The sequence below is a fragment of the Carcharhinus amblyrhynchos genome, chromosome 18 (assembly GCF_965287045.1).
Source record: "Carcharhinus amblyrhynchos chromosome 18, sCarAmb.v2.hapA, whole genome shotgun sequence".
Taxonomy (NCBI): domain Eukaryota; kingdom Metazoa; phylum Chordata; class Chondrichthyes; order Carcharhiniformes; family Carcharhinidae; genus Carcharhinus; species Carcharhinus amblyrhynchos.
The window spans coordinates 2634616-2652154 of NC_137341.1; the positions used below are offsets into that span (position 1 = coordinate 2634616).

Genomic DNA, 17539 nt, shown 5'->3' on the forward strand with positions numbered 1-17539 from the left:
ATATTCTTTAAAATAATCACCTTTCTTGGGGCTGTTCCTTTTTTTTAATGATGATGAGTCACCTCGTGTCCAGGGTACTTTCCAGTACTCAAGGTGATTCAGGGAGTCTGGAAATTAGCGTTTTTTAGGCAGCCCCTTTTGTTAGTTGCAGTGAATCAATCTCTGTCCACGTTTGTTCCTGATGGGCAAATACTTAAAAATTTGCAATTTCTCCCAGACCTGCCTGTGGATTCGACCCAGTCCCAATGCGGCCGGAGTATCATCCGTGAAGAGTTACACATTTATATTTTTGTTTTTAGGGGTTTATACTTCTCCGCACGGGTTAGTTCCCCCATTCTAATAGGTTCCATACAAAACCAATGATCCCTTTTAATTCAGGCGAAACCATAGCGATTCCCGGGCCATGTTTAAGACAAAGTCTGAGGATCTTTTGTGTGTTTTATTTATGTGATGGATACAGAGGGATTAAGAGGTCTAGGAATACAGATGAGGTGAGTAAATGAGAGATGCAGTTTGAATGAGAGCGCTGTATAGGTGTATGAGAAATGTATAGGCTGACAGAATGAGAGGCACAGAGACAGAGATGCGTTGAGGGAGAGACTTTGATGTGCTGAGGGAGACACAAGTGGGGTCAGGGAGAGAGGTGTGGTGAGAGGTGGGAAAAGCACAATCTATGATGTGAAATGGCCTGAGAGAAAGTGGAGTGAAGGAGAGAGAGAGGGAGTCAAGGTGGGATTTTGTGAGAGAGGAGTGTGACTGATGGAGTAAATGTAACAGAGGTATTGTGTGAAAGAGTCTGTGAGAGACTGAGTGCGTGAGATGTGTGATTATGCAAGTGTATGAGTTTACATCTATGATTTACAAGGATGCTGCCTAGATTGGATGGCATGCCTTATGAGGATAGGTTGAGGGAGCTAGGTCTTTTCTCCTTAGAGCGACGAAGGGTGAGAGGCGACCTGATAGAGGTTTATAAAATGTTGAGAGGTATAGATAGGGTGGATTCTCAGAGGCTTTTTCCCAGGGCTGAAATGGTCGCTACGAGAGGGCACAGGTTTAAGGTGCTGGGGAGCAGGTACAGAGGAGGTGTCAGGGGTAAGTTTTTCACTCAGAAGGTGGTGAGTGAGTGGAATCGGCTGCTGTCGGTGGTGGTAGAGGCAAACTCGCTGGGGTCTTTTAAGAGACTTCTGGATGAGTACATGGGACTTAATAGGATTGAGGGTTATAGATAAGCCTAATAGGTAGTGATATGATCAGCACAACTTGTGGACTGAAGGGCCTGTTTGTGCTGTAGTTTTTCGATGTTCTATGTTTTTGTGTGTGTCAGTGCATGCGTAAGTATGTCAAAGGGGGAGTGAGAGAATGAGCTTTGGCGGGGAGTTTGAGAATGTGATTTAGGGAGACAATGAGCCTGGATTTTGTCAAGTGTGAGTGTGTTTGATAGTTTCTGTCTTTGCTGGTGTTTATATCATGAAAGATCGAATGTGTATGTGAAGTAGGGAAAGGGTTAATGGATTTTGTACCTAGAATATGTCACAAACATAACCCTTCCTCATGGCTGATCTCCTTTAACTTATACTGCTCCTGGCAGTAATATAAGTTATTTGTTCATGTCTTGCATGCTTTAACTCTCATTTTTATAAAGACAGACATTTTTATAAAGATGTGGCTGTTATCTTGTAGACTTTGTAAATCTTTGTTTTAGTTAGACACTGTTACAGAGATGGTAGTTTACGATTCTGGCTTTTAACAGGAAGAGTCCTGCTCGGACAGCCGCGATCGCACAAGTAACTTCAAAGACAGGGATGCCGATACTGCTGCAGAAGGAGTTTGAATCGGGACTGGATTGAAGTCTGTGTCATGACTGCAGGACTGAAATTCCTGATTAAATCTGGGGCTGAATCACGACACAAGAAGGAAGACCTGGAGGTCTGGCAGGAATTGGAACTTTGAATCGTAATTCCTGCTGGAGCTCATAATGTATAAATACCCACTTGTGTTTGTGTTCTATAAGAAGTCTGGTGGTCCCTGCTTCTCCCAAAGCTCTTGAATAAATGCCAGAGCTTTGAAATAAAAACCACTGTATTTTGACTCACTAACAGTCTCAGGTTTATTTTACCTACAACATTTTGGTGCCAAAACCCGGGATCTGTTTGCGGGCTCAGGTTGAATGGCCACAATCTGGGTACTGGAATAGATCACTGAACTTAATAGGGTGAGTCAAACTACAGTGAGGGAGTCATCTGTGAAGAGAGAGTGAGAGAATGTGAAAGAGGTCTGAACTGAACATATACGGACAAGGAAGTATTGTCTTTAAAACACCAGCCTTAGACCGGTTGTTAAGAAGGGAAATCCCCCAGGTGATGGTCAGGAATTTGAAGTGGTGTAAAAGACTGGAGAAAGGAGTGTGATATTCAGACGTGATTGGAAAAGAGACTGTCAGTGATCACCGGAGTTGAAGGAAAAGCCGCCTTAAGTTTAATAGCGTAAGCTTAATAGTGTAAGTCTAGAAGTGTAAGCGGTGGTACAGAGGGCACTGATCACCCCCGACAGGTATTAACCGGACTCTGATAAGAACAGCCTAGGAGCGGGAGAGCGAGATGGGAGATTAGAAGACTCCAGCTGGTGAGTATAAACTTGTGTGTTATGGTGGGATCACAAGGACAGTGGGGACCCCCGGGATCCCTGATAGAGGAATATACGACTGAGAGGGACAAATTCATAAAACAGATGAGAAAAGGGGGGGGTGTGGGATTCATCTCATCCGTTAGACCAACAACGGAAATGGTTGGAAAAGGAAAAGAAAGACAGAACTAAGAAAATTGAAGTTCTCTTGGTTCACCAATTGGCCAGATTAATTGAACAAGTCTCAGTCTTGGGTAAGAAATGGGCTGATGACAAAGCAGAAATCAAAATGTTGGAATTACACAATAGAGAACTAGAAAAGAGAAACCAAATTTTTGAGAAGCCTCCGAATTTGGGGAGCGACTCTTTAGAGTATATCAAGAATGTTTGGGAACGCCTGAAGCTGCCCAAACTGATAGAGCCTTTCTACAAGCATTTAAAGAAGGGCTGTCACCAGTTCACCAAAAAATCCTTAAAACGGGAATTCTTAGTACGCAGAACTATGATGAATTAGTAGAATGGGCATCTAGAATTAAAGATAGACCAGATGAGAGACCCTAAGGAGAAATCTTAGGTTTTGTGTTTGTGGAATCTGGTTGCTTATTGAATGTAGGTGGTTGTTGTTGTATTAGATTGAGAGCAGGAGTTGTTAAAAACCTATTTGTTTTTGTGGATTATTTATTGTGGGTAATAAATGCAATGCTTTACACTTTGGTTTAACTTCAAAGGGGCTGAGGAAGTGTTAGAACTGTTAAATTTTAAGTATAAAATTTCTTGAATGTACTTCTGTTTTGAGTTTAATGACAGTTTGGAAGAATGAAGGCGACTGTCTTAATCTGTTTTCTTTGTTTCTTTCAATGTTTTATTTTCATCCCAGTTTAGAATGATAATGTGGGATGAATGTTGAAAGCTTCCATGTGTGTCTGTGTGTGTTTAATGAACTGGTTGGGATGTGGATGTTTATGTTTTTGTTTTTAATGTTTGAATGTTCTTTCCCGAGTTGTGATTTTTACAACAGTGGATTTGATAGAGTTCAAATAAAAATTGGAAAGTAAACTGAAATTTCAAAATCAAGGTATGTAAATTGAAGTTTGGAATAACCAGTTTGAATTTTGAATAATCCTGGGTTCAAATTTTATTAAGGGACTTAAACCTTGGAAGGGACCATGTGTTCTTTGTCTTGAAGCAGTTGTTTGAGACTGAGTTAATTCATTTGGCTCCAAGCCAAAAGTATTTGTGTTTTGTTTTAAGTAGATGGTTCGTGAATGACAAGCAAAATTATTTATCACAACCTAGTGATAACTGAGACTTGAAAAGTTTGGTTCATTCAGATTTTCTCATTGTTAACTTTCGAATTGAAGTGATTGGTTACGTTAAGTGTTACGGTTTCTGACATTTAAATTGAATGAGTAAATTGAATGCACAAAATAACCAACTTATAAATGGGAAGTTGCGTGAACTTATAAGAGGTGAAGAAGTTTAATTTTGACAAATGAAAGGGTAATGTTTCAAAAATGGTTGTATTGAAACATGTTCTCAGTTTGTGATGTAACCATTTGAATGTGAGACAATGTTACAAAGTAATATTTGTTTGTTTTGTGACTTTCCCACCCTGGGTAAATGTTATCTGTGGTAACCCTCATGTTCACGTGTAAAGTTTGTGGATTCAATGTATGTAATTGCTAATATGTTTTCTGAAAAGCTAAGGGCTCTGCAGAGTGTCAATGACTTTATGACAGATGACGGGATTTTTCCTAGTATTTAGTTATTTGAGGTTACAAGAGTTAAAATGCTTAAAGGGGAACAAAGAAACCATTTGTGCAAGTTGTGTAATTCATAAATAATTTGGTAAAATAGACAGAATGATGGAGGAGTTTCCTCTATAATTTGTTAAACTGATAGAAAAACATTTGAATTACTTTTAGTTTGTACTTTGGTTACATTGTGTTAATTGGGTCATAAAAGAACCTAGTATGTGTACGCCAAGGTGATAGATTTTGACCTGTGACTGTGGAAGTTTAAATCTAAAATGGTAACGGTGACAAAAGGTGCTTATTATGCAAATTTGGATCATTTTTAAACGACAAATACTTTGGAGGGTTAAACCTACCTCTTCAGCACTTTTTGGGTGCATGACCCTTTGTATCAATGATTTATTATTGTCCTGTGCATAATTCTGAACCTAAAATGGTGTTTAGAATATGAGATTATTTGTATTTGTAGTGTATTGTTGGCTGTAGCTTCTGGAATATCAATTTGTTTTGGGGATGTATTATTCCTGTGCATGCCAATGTCTAGGCCTTGCTTGACTGTTCAGTATAAGAACATAAGAGGAGTAGGCCATCCAGCCCTTTGAGCCATTCAATCAAATCATGGCTAATTTGAAGTGGATCAATTCCATTTTCCCGCTTTCTCCCCACAACCCTTAGTTCCCCTGTCTATTAGAAACCTATCTACCCGTGACTTAAATATATTTAGTGAGGTAGCCTCCACCACTTCAATGGGCAGAGAATTCCAGAGACTCACCGCCCTTTGGGTAAAGAAGTTCCTCCTCAACTCCGTTCTAAACTGCCCCCACCACGCTCCCCCCCCCCCCCCCCCCAACCCCCGTTATCTTGAGGCTGTGCCCTCGAGTCCTGCTATCCTTTCTAAGTGGGAAGAATCTCTCTACCTCTACCCTATCCATCCCCTTCATTATCTTATACGTCTCTATAAGATCCCCCCTCATCCTTCTAAACTCCAACGAGTACAGACCCAGTGTATTTAGTCTCTCTTCATAGTCCAACCCCCTCATCTCCGGTATCAGCTGAGTGAACCTCCTCTGCACTCCCTCCAAGGCCAAAATATCCTTCTGCAAGTGCGGCGATCAAAACTGCACACAGTACTCCAGCTGCGGCCTCACCAGTACCCTGTACAGTTGCAGCAAGACCTCCCTACTTTTATATTCGATCCCCCTCGCTATAAAGGCCAGCATCCCATTCGCCTTCTTGATCACCTGCTGCACCTGCAGACTGGGTTTTTGCGATCGTGCACAAGGACCCCCAGGTCCCTCTGCACCGTAGCATGCTGCAGCTTTTCACCTTTTAAATAATAATCCCTCCTACTATTGTTTCTGCCAAAGTGGATAACCTCACACTTGCTAACATTATACTCCATCTGCCAGGTCTTCGCCCACTTGCTTAGCCTATTTTGATATGCGTGTGTTAGTGTGTGTGTGAAAGAATGTGTGACTGTGTGAATGTGTTAGTATGTTTGAGACAGTGAAGAGTATGCAAATCCCTCAATGTTTGTGTGTATGAGTCCTGTGTGTGTGTCTGTGCATGTGTGTGTGATAGAGAGTATGTGAGTGATTTTGTGTATGTATGTGTGTGTGAGAGTGAGAGCCAGTGAATGAAAGAAAGACTGAGTGTGAGAGACAGAGAGTGAGAGACTGAGCGTTGAGAGAGAGAGAGAGAGGGACAACGATTGTGAGAGTGAGAGAGACTCAGTGAAAGAGACAGAGTGTGTGAGAAAGTGAGCGTGTGAGAGAGTATGAGAGCCATTTCAGCAGACCAACGATATCATCCTGAAGTTGGCAAATCTCTTTATTCTTTCCTGTAATGTTGTCATCATCCATAAATAAGCAATCCATTTGGACCCTTCATGTTGCAGTGTTTATGATATCAACTCAGACAACTGCCATCAAACAGGCACAATGTTTCTCTGGGTCTGAAAGTGTGGACTGGACAGAGAATGGGGATTTGAACTTGTCAGTGTGTTACCTCTCCCAAAACTGGTTATCTGTTTGATTTTCAACAGGGAACTTTTGTCCTGCAAAGTTATCAAGAGATATGGGTCAAAGTACGCTATGTAGAGTTAACTCTCAGATTTTGATTTGATTTATTATTGTCACTATTAATATACTGTGAGAAGTATTGTTTCTTGCGTGCTACACAGACAAAGCATACTGTTCACAGAGAAGGAAATGAGAGAGTGCAGAATGTAGTGTTACAGTCATAGCTAGGGCATAGAGAAAGATCAACTTAATGCAAGGTAGATCCATTCAAAAGTCTGACAGCAGCAGGGAAGAAGCTGTTCTTGAGTCGGTCGGTACGTGACCTCAGACTTCTGTATCTTTTTCCCGATGGAAGAAGGTGGAAAAGACAACGTCCAGGGCACACGGAGTCCTTAATTGTGCTGGCTGCTTTGCTGAGGCAGTGGGAAGTGTAGACAGTGGAAGGGAGGTTGGTTTGTGTGATGGATTGGGCTACATTCACAACCTTTTGTAGTTTCTTGTGCAGAGCAGGAGCCATGGCAAGCTGTGATACAACTAGAAAGAATGCTTCCTATGGTACCTCTGTAAAAGTTGGTGAGAGTCGCAGCTGACATGCCAAATTTCCTTAGTCTTCTGAGAAAGTGGAGGTGTGGTGAGCTTTCTTAACTATAGTGTCAGCATTCGCCGGGGGGGCGGGGGGGAGCCAGGACAGGTTGCTGGTGATCTGGAAATCTAAAAAAGCTCTTGGCCCTTTCTACTTCATTCCCGTTAATGTAGACAGGGGCATGTTCTCCTCTACACTTCCTGAAGTCGATGACAATCTCCTTCATTTTGTTGACATTGAGGGAGAGATTATTGTCACCGCTATTTTACCAGATTCTCCATCTCATTCCTGCTCTCTGTCTCATCACTGTTTGAGATCTGACCCACTTCGGTGGTGTCATCAGCAAGCGAATTGGAGGGGAATTTGGTCACACAGTAATAGGTGTACAAGGAGTATAGCAGGGGGCTGAGAACACAGCCTTGTGGGACACCGGTGGTGAGCATGATTGTGGAGGTGTTGTTGCCTATTCTTACTGATTGTGGTCTGTGTATTCAGAAGTTCAGGATCCAGTCATAGAATGAGGAGCAGAGACCCAGGCCACAGAGCTTGGAGATGAAGGCTGAGCTGTAGTCAATAAATAGGAATCTGACGTCAGCTTTAATGTCATTGAATGGTGGAGATGAATTGAAAAATGACATTCTTCTCTGCTCGCCTCACTACAGGAAGGATGTGGAAGCTACTGAGAGGGTGCAGAGGAGATTTACAAGGATGTTGCCTGGATTGGGAGGCATGCCTCATGAGGATAGGTTGAGAGCGCTCGGTCTTTTCTCCCTGGAGAGATGAAGATTGTGAGGCGACCTGATAGAGGTTTATAAAATGTTGAGAGGAATAGATAGGGTGGATTCTCGGAGGCTTTTTCCCAGGGCTGAAAGGGTCGCTACAAGAGGACACAGGTTTAAGGTGCTGGGGAGCAGGAACAGAGGAGATGTCAGGGGTAAGTTTTTCACTCGGGGTGGTGAGTGAGTGGAATCGGCTGCTGTCGGTGGCGGTGGAGGCGAACTCGCTGGGGTCTTTTAGGAGACTTCTGGATGAGTACGTGGGATTGAGAGTTATAGATAGGCCTGGTAGGTAGGGATAGGATCGGTACAACTTGTGGGCCAAAGGGCCTGTTTGTGCTGTATTGTTCTAAGTTCTTTGTGTACCTTACGATAAATATCCTTCTGTCTCTCTATGTCACCTTCTTGGTCTGTCCCTCCCTATATTTTTCTCTTTCTGTGCTTTCTCTCCCTCCCTCAATGTGAATAAAAGTCCAAAAACGTTAACAACCATTTGATGTTTGCTGGGGGTCAATTTTATCCATAACACTGGGCATCTTACTACAGATATATGGTGCCAAGGAGAGGGTGAAGGAGGGTGAGAATGAGTGAGGGAGGGAGTCTCTCCCTCCATCTGCAGAGAGACAGTGTGAATGAGGGAGAGGCGGAGTGAAGGAATGACAGACGGGGCAAATGAGACAGACGAGGTGACGGAATGCGAGACGAGGCAAGGGAGGAAGTAAAGCTGTGAAAGAGGGAGACATATGATGAGGGATTGAGGGGGGAGCAGAATACAGGTGACGGCTGGAGAGAAGGGGCAAGGGAAGAAGAGAGAGAAGGGGGTGTGAGACTGCAGACAGAGTGAGGGTATTGGAAATTTGGAGCAGAGTAGGAATTTGGTTCTGGGGGGACAGACATGCTCATCTTTGGCTCAAGATATAATAAAACGATTCGGCATAACTTCTACCAATTACAAGAAGCAAACATGACGCAGTTTAAACCTTAACAGCTGACTATTTATGATGTTCCAAGTCAACTGACTTCCAATGATCACACATCCCTTTCTAGATTTGGCAAGTATGTTCAAGTGATGCTGAATTTGCAACATTTTAACATCTGCTGTGAATTGGTCCTTTGAATGTTGGATTAAAACTCTGACTTCTGTCCTGGAACTTTACAAAAAAGCCAAAGACAATGGAGGGAGATAAAGAGACACTGCCCACCTCCACGACCTTCTAACAGCAATTCACAATCAGAATTTTCAACTCCAGGGAAAGTGGCTAACAATAGACATTGCTTTTTGTCTCGCATCCAAACAACACCTCAGAAAAATGAAAGTAAAATCTTGAAGCTGCTCTTGAGTCGGTGGGTACATGCCTTCAGACTTTTGTATCTTTTTCCCGATGGAAGAAGGTGGAAGAGAGAATGTCCAGGGTGCGTGGGGTCCTTAATTATGCTGGCTGCTTTTCTGAGGCAGCAGGAAGTGTAGATAGTGTCAATGGATGGGAGGCTGGTTTGAGTGATAGACTGGGCTTCATTCGCAATCCTTTGCAGTCTAGGATGGAGCAGGAGCTATATCAAGCTGTGATGCAACCAGAAAGAATGCTCTCTATCGTGCCTCTGTAGAAGTTGGTGAGAGTTGTAGCGCTCGCACCAAATTTCCTTCGTCTTCGGAGAAAGTAGAGGCATTGGTGGGCTTTCTTAACTATAGTGTCAGCGTTAGGGGAACCAGAACAGATTGTTGGTGATCTGGACACCTAAAAACTTGAAGCTCTTGACCATTTCTACTTTGTCTCCATTAATGTGGACAGGGGCATGTTCTCCACTCTGCTTCCTGAAGTCGATGACTACGTCCCTCATTTTCTTGACATTGGTGAAGAGGTTATTGTAGTCGTCGCACCAGTTCACTAGATGTTCAAGGGTTGAAATATTAAACAAACCAGCTGTTTTAACAGAGTATAATTTATCAGTTTAAATATCAGAGAAATATTAACTGAGCATGTGATGCCATACCTGATTAACCTTTGTTCTCTCACACCAAGATAAGGGATGTACTTAAGCAATCAAATTCTGAACAGTCCTAATAAAAGGTTCTCTCTGTAATAATTCCTTCTCTTCAAGTCTTTGGAAAACCAGAAGAAGATTTCTGGACTGCCTCGATTCAATTCCACCATTGGGATTACTATGAAGTATTTAACTTTTATTTCACTGGTGACTGCAGTGATATGTCTGCCAATCCAACCAAAGCAGAAAAGTCAGAAGACCAACAAACTGCTGTTGATTTCTTTCGATGGATTTCGTTGGGATTACGATCAGGATGTGGAGACACCACATTTGGACTATTTAACAACAAAGGGCGTGAAAGCAAAATACATTAACCCACCTTTTGTGACGATGACATCCCCTTCCCATTTCACGACTATTACAGGTGAGGCATCGAAACAAAGTAAACCTTTCACGTGAACCGCGTTACTTGCTTCGTTTTCATTGATGTTATACGTAAGAATCAATATGCACGTAAGATGTGTTGAAAAGCCTTTCTCCTGAGAGATTACAGAAAGCAACTGGCAATTGGAAAGGTTAGGAAAAGCAAAGATTAGAAGCCAACAGCAATTAAGCGTTAAAACACATTATAAATTTCTTACAGACAAATATAATGATCCCTGAAAGCGATAGGAGGATCATCCACTCCACACTGTTGAGCAGAGCATTTCAGATCCTAGCACCAGTTGTATGAAAGAGTTTTTCCTCATGTCCCCATTGCTTCTTTTGCCAATATAAAAATAATATAAAAAAGGATAGCAAGAGTTTTTATAAATATATAAAAAGGAAGAGGCTGGCTAGGGTGAACGTTGGTCCCTTAGAGGATGAGAAAGGGGACCTAGTGGTAGGGGATGGGGATATGGCTAAGGTCTTGAATAACTTTTTTGTTTCTGTCTTCACGGAGGAGGATGTGAATAATTTGCCGGGTGTTAGCGATGGAAAGGTGGTAGGACTGGAGGGTCTTAATGACATTACTGTTACTAGAGAGGTGGTGCACGACAGACTGGAGGGGCTGATTGTGGACAAGTCCCCAGGACCGGATGGAATGCATCCGAGGGTTCTGAAAGAAATGGCGGAGGTTATAGTGGATGCCTTGGTGGTTATTTTCCAGACATCGCTGGATTCCGGGGAAGTGCCGGAAGATTGGAAAACGGCTAATGTTACGCCGTTGTTTAAGAAGGGTGCCAGGCAAAAGGCGGGGAATTATAGGCCGGTTAGTTTAACGTCTGTGGTAGGTAAAATGTTAGAATCCGTCATTAAGGAGGAAATTGCGAGGCATCTTGAAGGGAATTGCTTGATAGGGCAGACGCAACCCGGTTTCATTAAAGGGAAGTCGTGTCTGACAAATTTACTGGAGTTCTATGAGGATGTGTCTAGGGCGGTGGATAGAGGAGAGCTGGTGGATGTGGTCTTTCTGGATTTTCAGAAGGCGTTTGATAAGGTACCTCACAAGAGGTTACTGCAGAAGGTCAGAGGACATGGAGTTGGGGGTAGGGTGTTAGCGTGGATAGAGGATTGGTTGTCAAATAGGAGGCAGAGAGTGGGGGTCAATGGGTGCTATTTGGATTGGCGGTTGGTGACTAGTGGGGTGCCCCAGGGGTCGGTGCTGGGGCCTCAGCTATTTACCATTTATATAGATGATCTGGAGGAGGGAACCGAGTGTAGGGTGTCGAAATTTGCTGATGACACCAAGATTGGGGGAAAGGCAAATTGTGCGGAGGGTGTGGAGAGTCTGCAGAAGGATCTAGATAGGCTGGGCGAATGGGCCAGGAAATGGCAAATGGAATTTAATGTTGGCAAGTGTGAGGTGGTCCACTTTAGAACATAGAACATAGAACATAGAACATTACAGCGCAGAACAGGCCCTTCGGCCCACGATGTTGCGCCGACCAGTTACAAAAACAATGACCCACTAGCCTATACCAATCCCTTTTCATCCATAAACCTATCCAGAGATCTCTTAAACGCCCCCAAACTAGACGCATTTACAACTGCAGCAGGCAGGGCATTCCAATCCCTCACCACCCGCTGGGTAAAGAACCTACCCCTGACATCCGTCCTGTAGCTACCCCCCCTTAATTTAATTTAATTAATTTAATTTAATTTAATTTAAATTTAATTTTGGTAGGAAGAATGGTAGGAAGGACTATTACTTACGTGGCGAAAAACTGCAGCAGGCGACGGTGCAGAGGGACCTCGGGGTCCTTGTGCATGAGTCGCAAAAACCCAGCCTGCAGGTGCAGCAGGTGGTCAGGAAGGCGAATGGGATGCTGGCCTTCATAGCGAGGGGGATTGAATATAAAAGTAGGGAGGTCTTGCTGCAGCTGTATAGGGCATTGGTGAGGCCGCAGCTGGAGTACTGTGTGCAGTTTTGGGCGCCGCACCTGCGCAAGGATATTTTGGCCTTGGAGGGAGTGCAGAGGAGGTTTACTAGGCTGATACCGGAGTTGAGGGGGTTGAGCTATGAGGAGAGGCTGAATAAACTAGGCTTGTACTCGTTAGAGTTTAGAAGAATGAGGGGAGATCTCATTGAGACGTATAAGATGATGAATGGGATGGATAGGATAGAGGTGGAGAGACTCTTCCCGCTCAAAAAAGACAGTAGGACTAGGGGGCACAGCCTCAAGATAAAGGGGGGTGCGGTTTAGAACGGAGTTGAGGAGGAACTTCTTCACTCAAAGGGTGGTGAATCTCTGGAATTCTCTGCCCGTTGAAGTGGTGGAGGCTGCCTCGCTAAATATTTTTAAGAAGCGGGTTGATGGGTTTTTGATAAGAGAGGGGATTAAGGGTTATGGGGAGAGGGCGGGAAAGTGGAACTGAGCCACGACAGATCAGCCATGATCTTATTGAATGACGGGGCAGGCTCGAAGGGCCAGATGGCCTACTCCTGCTCCTATTTCTTATGTTCTTATGTTCAATCACCTGAAATCCATGCCCTCTATTTTTTATCTTTCTGCCACTGGGAATAGCTTCGACTTCACCAAAATTGCCCAGATTCCTCATGATTTTGAACACCACTATCAAATCTCTTCTCAACCTTCTCCAAGGAAAACTTCTCCAATCTTGCTTTGTAACTGAATTTTTTTATATATAGGACAATTGTCATGAACCTTCTCTGCACTCTCCCTGCTGCCTTCAGGTTTTCAGGAGTGTGGTATCCAGAATCTTTTGTGGAGGCTGAACCAATGCTTTATACAATTAATAACATCCTTGATTTTATACTCTGCTTCCTTATTAATGAAGTTTAGGATGCTGCATGCCTTATTAACCACTCTTAACAAGTCCTGTCACCTTCAATGATGATGTCCTGCTCCATCTGTTTCTGCACTCCATTCAGAATTGTACCCTTTATTTTAAATTGTCTCTCCTTGTTCTTTCTATCAAAATGAATCATGTCTCTATATTCAATTTATCTGGTACGTCTGTCAATTCCATCAACTTGTCCACGTTCTTCTGAAGTTCTACACTGTCCTCCCCACAGTTCATAATGCTTCCGAGTTTCACATCATTTGCATATTTTGAAATTTGCTGCGTAGACCAAGCTATTAATGTAAATTAGGAAGAGCATAATTTCCAACACAGACCAGTGGGGAACTGACAAACGTTCCTCCAGCCTGAAACGTATTGCAACCATTCAAAGGCTGCATTATAACTGAAGACAGTCCACAGAGCCTACTTTCTCCCCAATCTGTCCAGCACAATCTTGCAGTTTAAATCCTGAATGCCTTCAGAGGCTCCCAGATTTGGTCAATTCTGTTCCCTCCAACATGTCTTGAAATATTAAACAAACAAGCTGTTTAACAGTGTATACTTTATCAGTTTAACTGTCAGACAAATGATAACTAAGTGCTAGCATGTAATGCCAATCTTAACCTTTGTTCTCAGACCGAGATAAAGAAAACACTGAAGCCATTAAATTCAGAACGGCTCTGATGAAAGCTGCGTTAATATGTCCTAGTGGTGTAATCGGTTAGCGCGTGGTACTCATACAGCAGTGCAGCCAGCAGGCTATGTCGAGGTTGTGAGTTTGAGCCTCGCCTGAAGCAGATATTTTCGGGTGGCACGGTGGTTAGCGTTGCTTCCTCATAGCAATGTATGCACATTCTCCCAGTGTCTGCATGGGTTTTCTCCAGGTGCTCCGGTTTCCTCCCAAGATGTACTGGTTAGGTGGACTAGCCATGCCAGAGGGACTAGCTAGGGTAAATGTGTGGAGTTAAGGGCCTGGATGGGATTGTGGTCGGTGTAGACGTGAGGGGCTGAATGGCCTCCTTCTTCACTGTAGCCTTCTACGAAAGGTTCTCTCTGTAATCATTCCTTTTCTTCCATTGAAAAAGCGGTAGTAAATTTTTGGGCTTATTTGTATTCAATACTCCCTGTTTCTCCTCAGTCATGCTGTTGTTCTTTTGACTTCCTGAGCTATAACAGTGATCACAGATGAGCAACACTTTAACCAATATCTTTAGGAAATCCACGTCCAACTGTATTATCCTGAATTTGCTAATGACACCAAGATTGGTGGAACGGCAAATTGCGCGGAAGGTGTGGAGAGTCTGCAGAAGGATCTAGATAGGCTGGGCGAATGGGCTAGGAACTGGCAAATGGAGTTTAATGTTGGCAAGTGCGAGGTGGTCCACTTTGGTAGGAATAATGGTAGGAAGGACTATTACTTACATGGCGAAAAACTGCAGCAGGCGACGGTGCAGAGGGACCTCGGGGTCCTTGTGCACGAGTCGCAAAAACCCAGCCTGCAGGTGCAGCAGGTGGTCAGGAAGGCGAATGGGATGCTGGCCTTCATAGCGAGGGGGATTGAATATAAAAGTAGGGAGGTCTTGCTGCGGCTGTATAGGGCATTGGTGAGGCCGCAGCTGGAGTACTGTGTGCAGTTTTGGGCACCGTACTTACGCAAGGATATTTTGGCCTTGGCGGGGGTGCAGAGGAGGTTTACTAGGCTGATACCGGAGTCGAGGGGGTTGAGCCATGAGGAGAGGCTGAATAAACCAGGCTTGTACTCGTTAGAGTTTAGAAGAATGAGGGGAGATCTCATTGAGACGTATAAGATGATGAATGGGATGGATAGGATAGAGGTGGAGAGACTCTTCCCGCTCAGAAAGGATAGTAGGACTAGGGGGCACAGCCTCAAGATAAAGGGGGGTGCGGTTTAGAACGGAGTTGAGGAGGAACTTCTTCACTCAAAGGGTGGTGAATCTCTGGAATTCTCTGCCCGTTGAAGTGGTGGAGGCTGCCTCGCTAAATATTTTTAAGACGCGGGTTGATGGGTTTTTGATAAGTGAGGGGATTAGGGTTATGGGGAGAGGGCGGGAATGTGGAACTGAGCCACAACAGATCAGCCATGATCTTATTGAATGGCGGGGCAGGCTCGAAGGGCAAGATGGCCTACTCCTGCTCCTATTTCTTATGTTCTTATTATCAACCCTCTCTGTTACATCATTATAAAACTCCAACAAGTTGGTTATGGTGGGTTTCCTTAATTTGCACTATTGACTAGATTTATTGCTTCTAGAATCTTCCCAACCGTGTCTAAACTGATTGGCCTGTAGCTTGGTTTCACATCTTTTTTTGAACATTTACAGTTCTCAAGTTTCTTCAGTCTAAGGGAGATTAGAAAATTATCGAGCGTGTCTTTGTAAATTCCACACTCCCTTTCCTCTGTACCCTTGGATATATCTCATTCTAACTTGACAGACAGCAAATCCAATACCTCTTTCCTACCAACTTTTAACCCTTGGGGGTGACTAAGTGCCAAACGGGCATGAAAACATGAGAGAATCAACCTATTTGTTGGCAAAATGTGATTCTCACCAGTAGGGGAACTGTGGGGAGCCTGGTGTTGCTAGGCCTCTGCTGGAAGTCTTTTTATTGCTAATTCAATAGCTTAAATGGGGTTTTGTTTACTTTTACTCTGGGACTTGGGGGTGTTCTGGGATTTGTTTTGTTACCCTACATTGTTAGGAGCAAGATTGGTTGGCAGGTCACGCGTTCTGATCAGTTCTAATGAATTTAAGGTTTCATTTTCTAATTAGTTGCAGGCTGCAGTTTTTAGTTTCGAAAAAGGTGGACATCAAGCTGGAAAGCAGTGCTGCCCTCTCTCTCCCTGATATTATAGAGTCTGCTGTCAGCTTGAAGCAAGGTTCCAGGCCTTGCTGGAGTGGAAAGTCTGCTGTTGGTGGCTTGCCTAGACTCTCTCTCCTTGGTGTTAGAACCACAGAACCGTAAAAAATTACAGCTCAGAAACAGGCCTTTTGGCCCTTCTTGTCTGTGCCGAACCACTTTTTGCCTAGTCCCACTGACCTGCACTTGGACCCTATCCCTCCACACCCCTTTCATCCATGAACCCGTCCAAGCTTTTCTTAAACGTTAAAAGTGACCCCGCACTTACTACTTTATCCGGCAGCTCATTTCACACACTCTGCATGAAGAATCCCCCCCAACGTTCCCTTTAAACTTTTCTCCCTTCACCCTGAACCCATGCCCTCTGGGTTTTTTTCTCCCCTAGCCTCAGTGGAAAAAGCCTGCTTGCATCCACTCTATCTCTACCCATCAAAATCTTGCACACCTGTATCAGATCTCCTCTCATTCCTCTACACTCCAGGGAATAAAGTCCTAACCTATTCAATCTCTCTCTGTAACTCAGCTTCTCAAGTCCTGGCAACATCCTTGTGAACCTTCTTTGCACTCTTTCAACCTTATTGACATCCTTCCTGTAACTAGGTGACCAAAACTGTACACGATACTCTAAATTCAGCCTCACCAATGCCTTATACAACCTTACCATAACACTCCAACTTTTATACTCGATACTCCGATTTATAAAGGCCAATGTACCAAAAGCACTCTTTACGACCCTGTCCACCTGTGATGTCACTTTTAGGGAATTCTGTACTTGTATTCCCAGATCCCTCTGTTCAACTGCACTCTTCAGAGTACTACCAGTTATCCTATATGTTCTACTTTGGTTTGTCCTTCCAAAGTGCAATGCCACACACTTGTGTTTTGGGAGCTGTTTTGACTCCAAGCTTGTCTCAAGAGAATTTCAGCATCAATGAGTATTTGTAGTTTCTGTGATAAACCTGTTTGAGATGTTTGTTTGATTGGGATATTTTCTATATTCATTAATTCATTATTCATAAAACATCATGGTTTTTTTTGTTTGTAATTGGTTAAAGTTATTGTTAATTTGCTTTCTATACATGTTAACTGTGAACTTAAATAAACTTTGTTTGAGAAAAGCTCCCTCGTGGGTCAGTGGAATTATACCTGAAGTGAAACATCTCATGCTCATCTTGGCCAAATTCAAATTGCAAAACTTATGATCCAGGCGGACTTCATAAGTTTCTGACTTGAATTATAGCATCTGATAAGCAATTGTTTTGGTATTATCATATTCACTATTTTGTTTGCGTTACGATGGCGACGGGGAATTGTCAATAGATCTCCCTGCAGACTCAACAGGCCGAATGGCCGCCGCCTCCTCCTTCAGTGAATCCCTCCATGCCAGGGGTCATCCTAGAGAACCTTCGCTGAACTGCCTCCAATTAAATATCTTTCTTTAAATAGACTTTGGCTGTTCATCTTGTCTATGGTCTTTCATGAGTTTATCAAAAATGTTATTCTAGTTAAATGTTGATTGTTACGAATGTGAAAATGAACACGGTGCTTTAAATTTAAGGGGACCTTTGAGAACCCTTGGTCTGAACTGGGAAAATGTCAATTGTTACCACAGTGGGTGGAATTTTTCTCCCC

At 43.4% G+C, this 17539-nt stretch overlaps 1 protein-coding gene across 1 annotated transcript in view; it reads left to right on the forward strand.

Annotated features, from left to right (window-relative positions):
• Positions 1-1798: 1798 nt before the first annotated feature.
• Positions 1799-17539, forward strand: part of LOC145354783 (ectonucleotide pyrophosphatase/phosphodiesterase family member 7) — a 41244-nt gene continuing 25503 nt past the window's right edge. The window contains exons 1-2 of the mRNA XM_080206259.1: positions 1799-2622; positions 9857-10163. Of these exons, the coding sequence (XP_080062385.1) occupies positions 9920-10163 (244 nt within the window). The 5' untranslated portion in view covers positions 1799-2622; positions 9857-9919. The remainder of the gene's footprint in view (positions 2623-9856; positions 10164-17539) is intronic.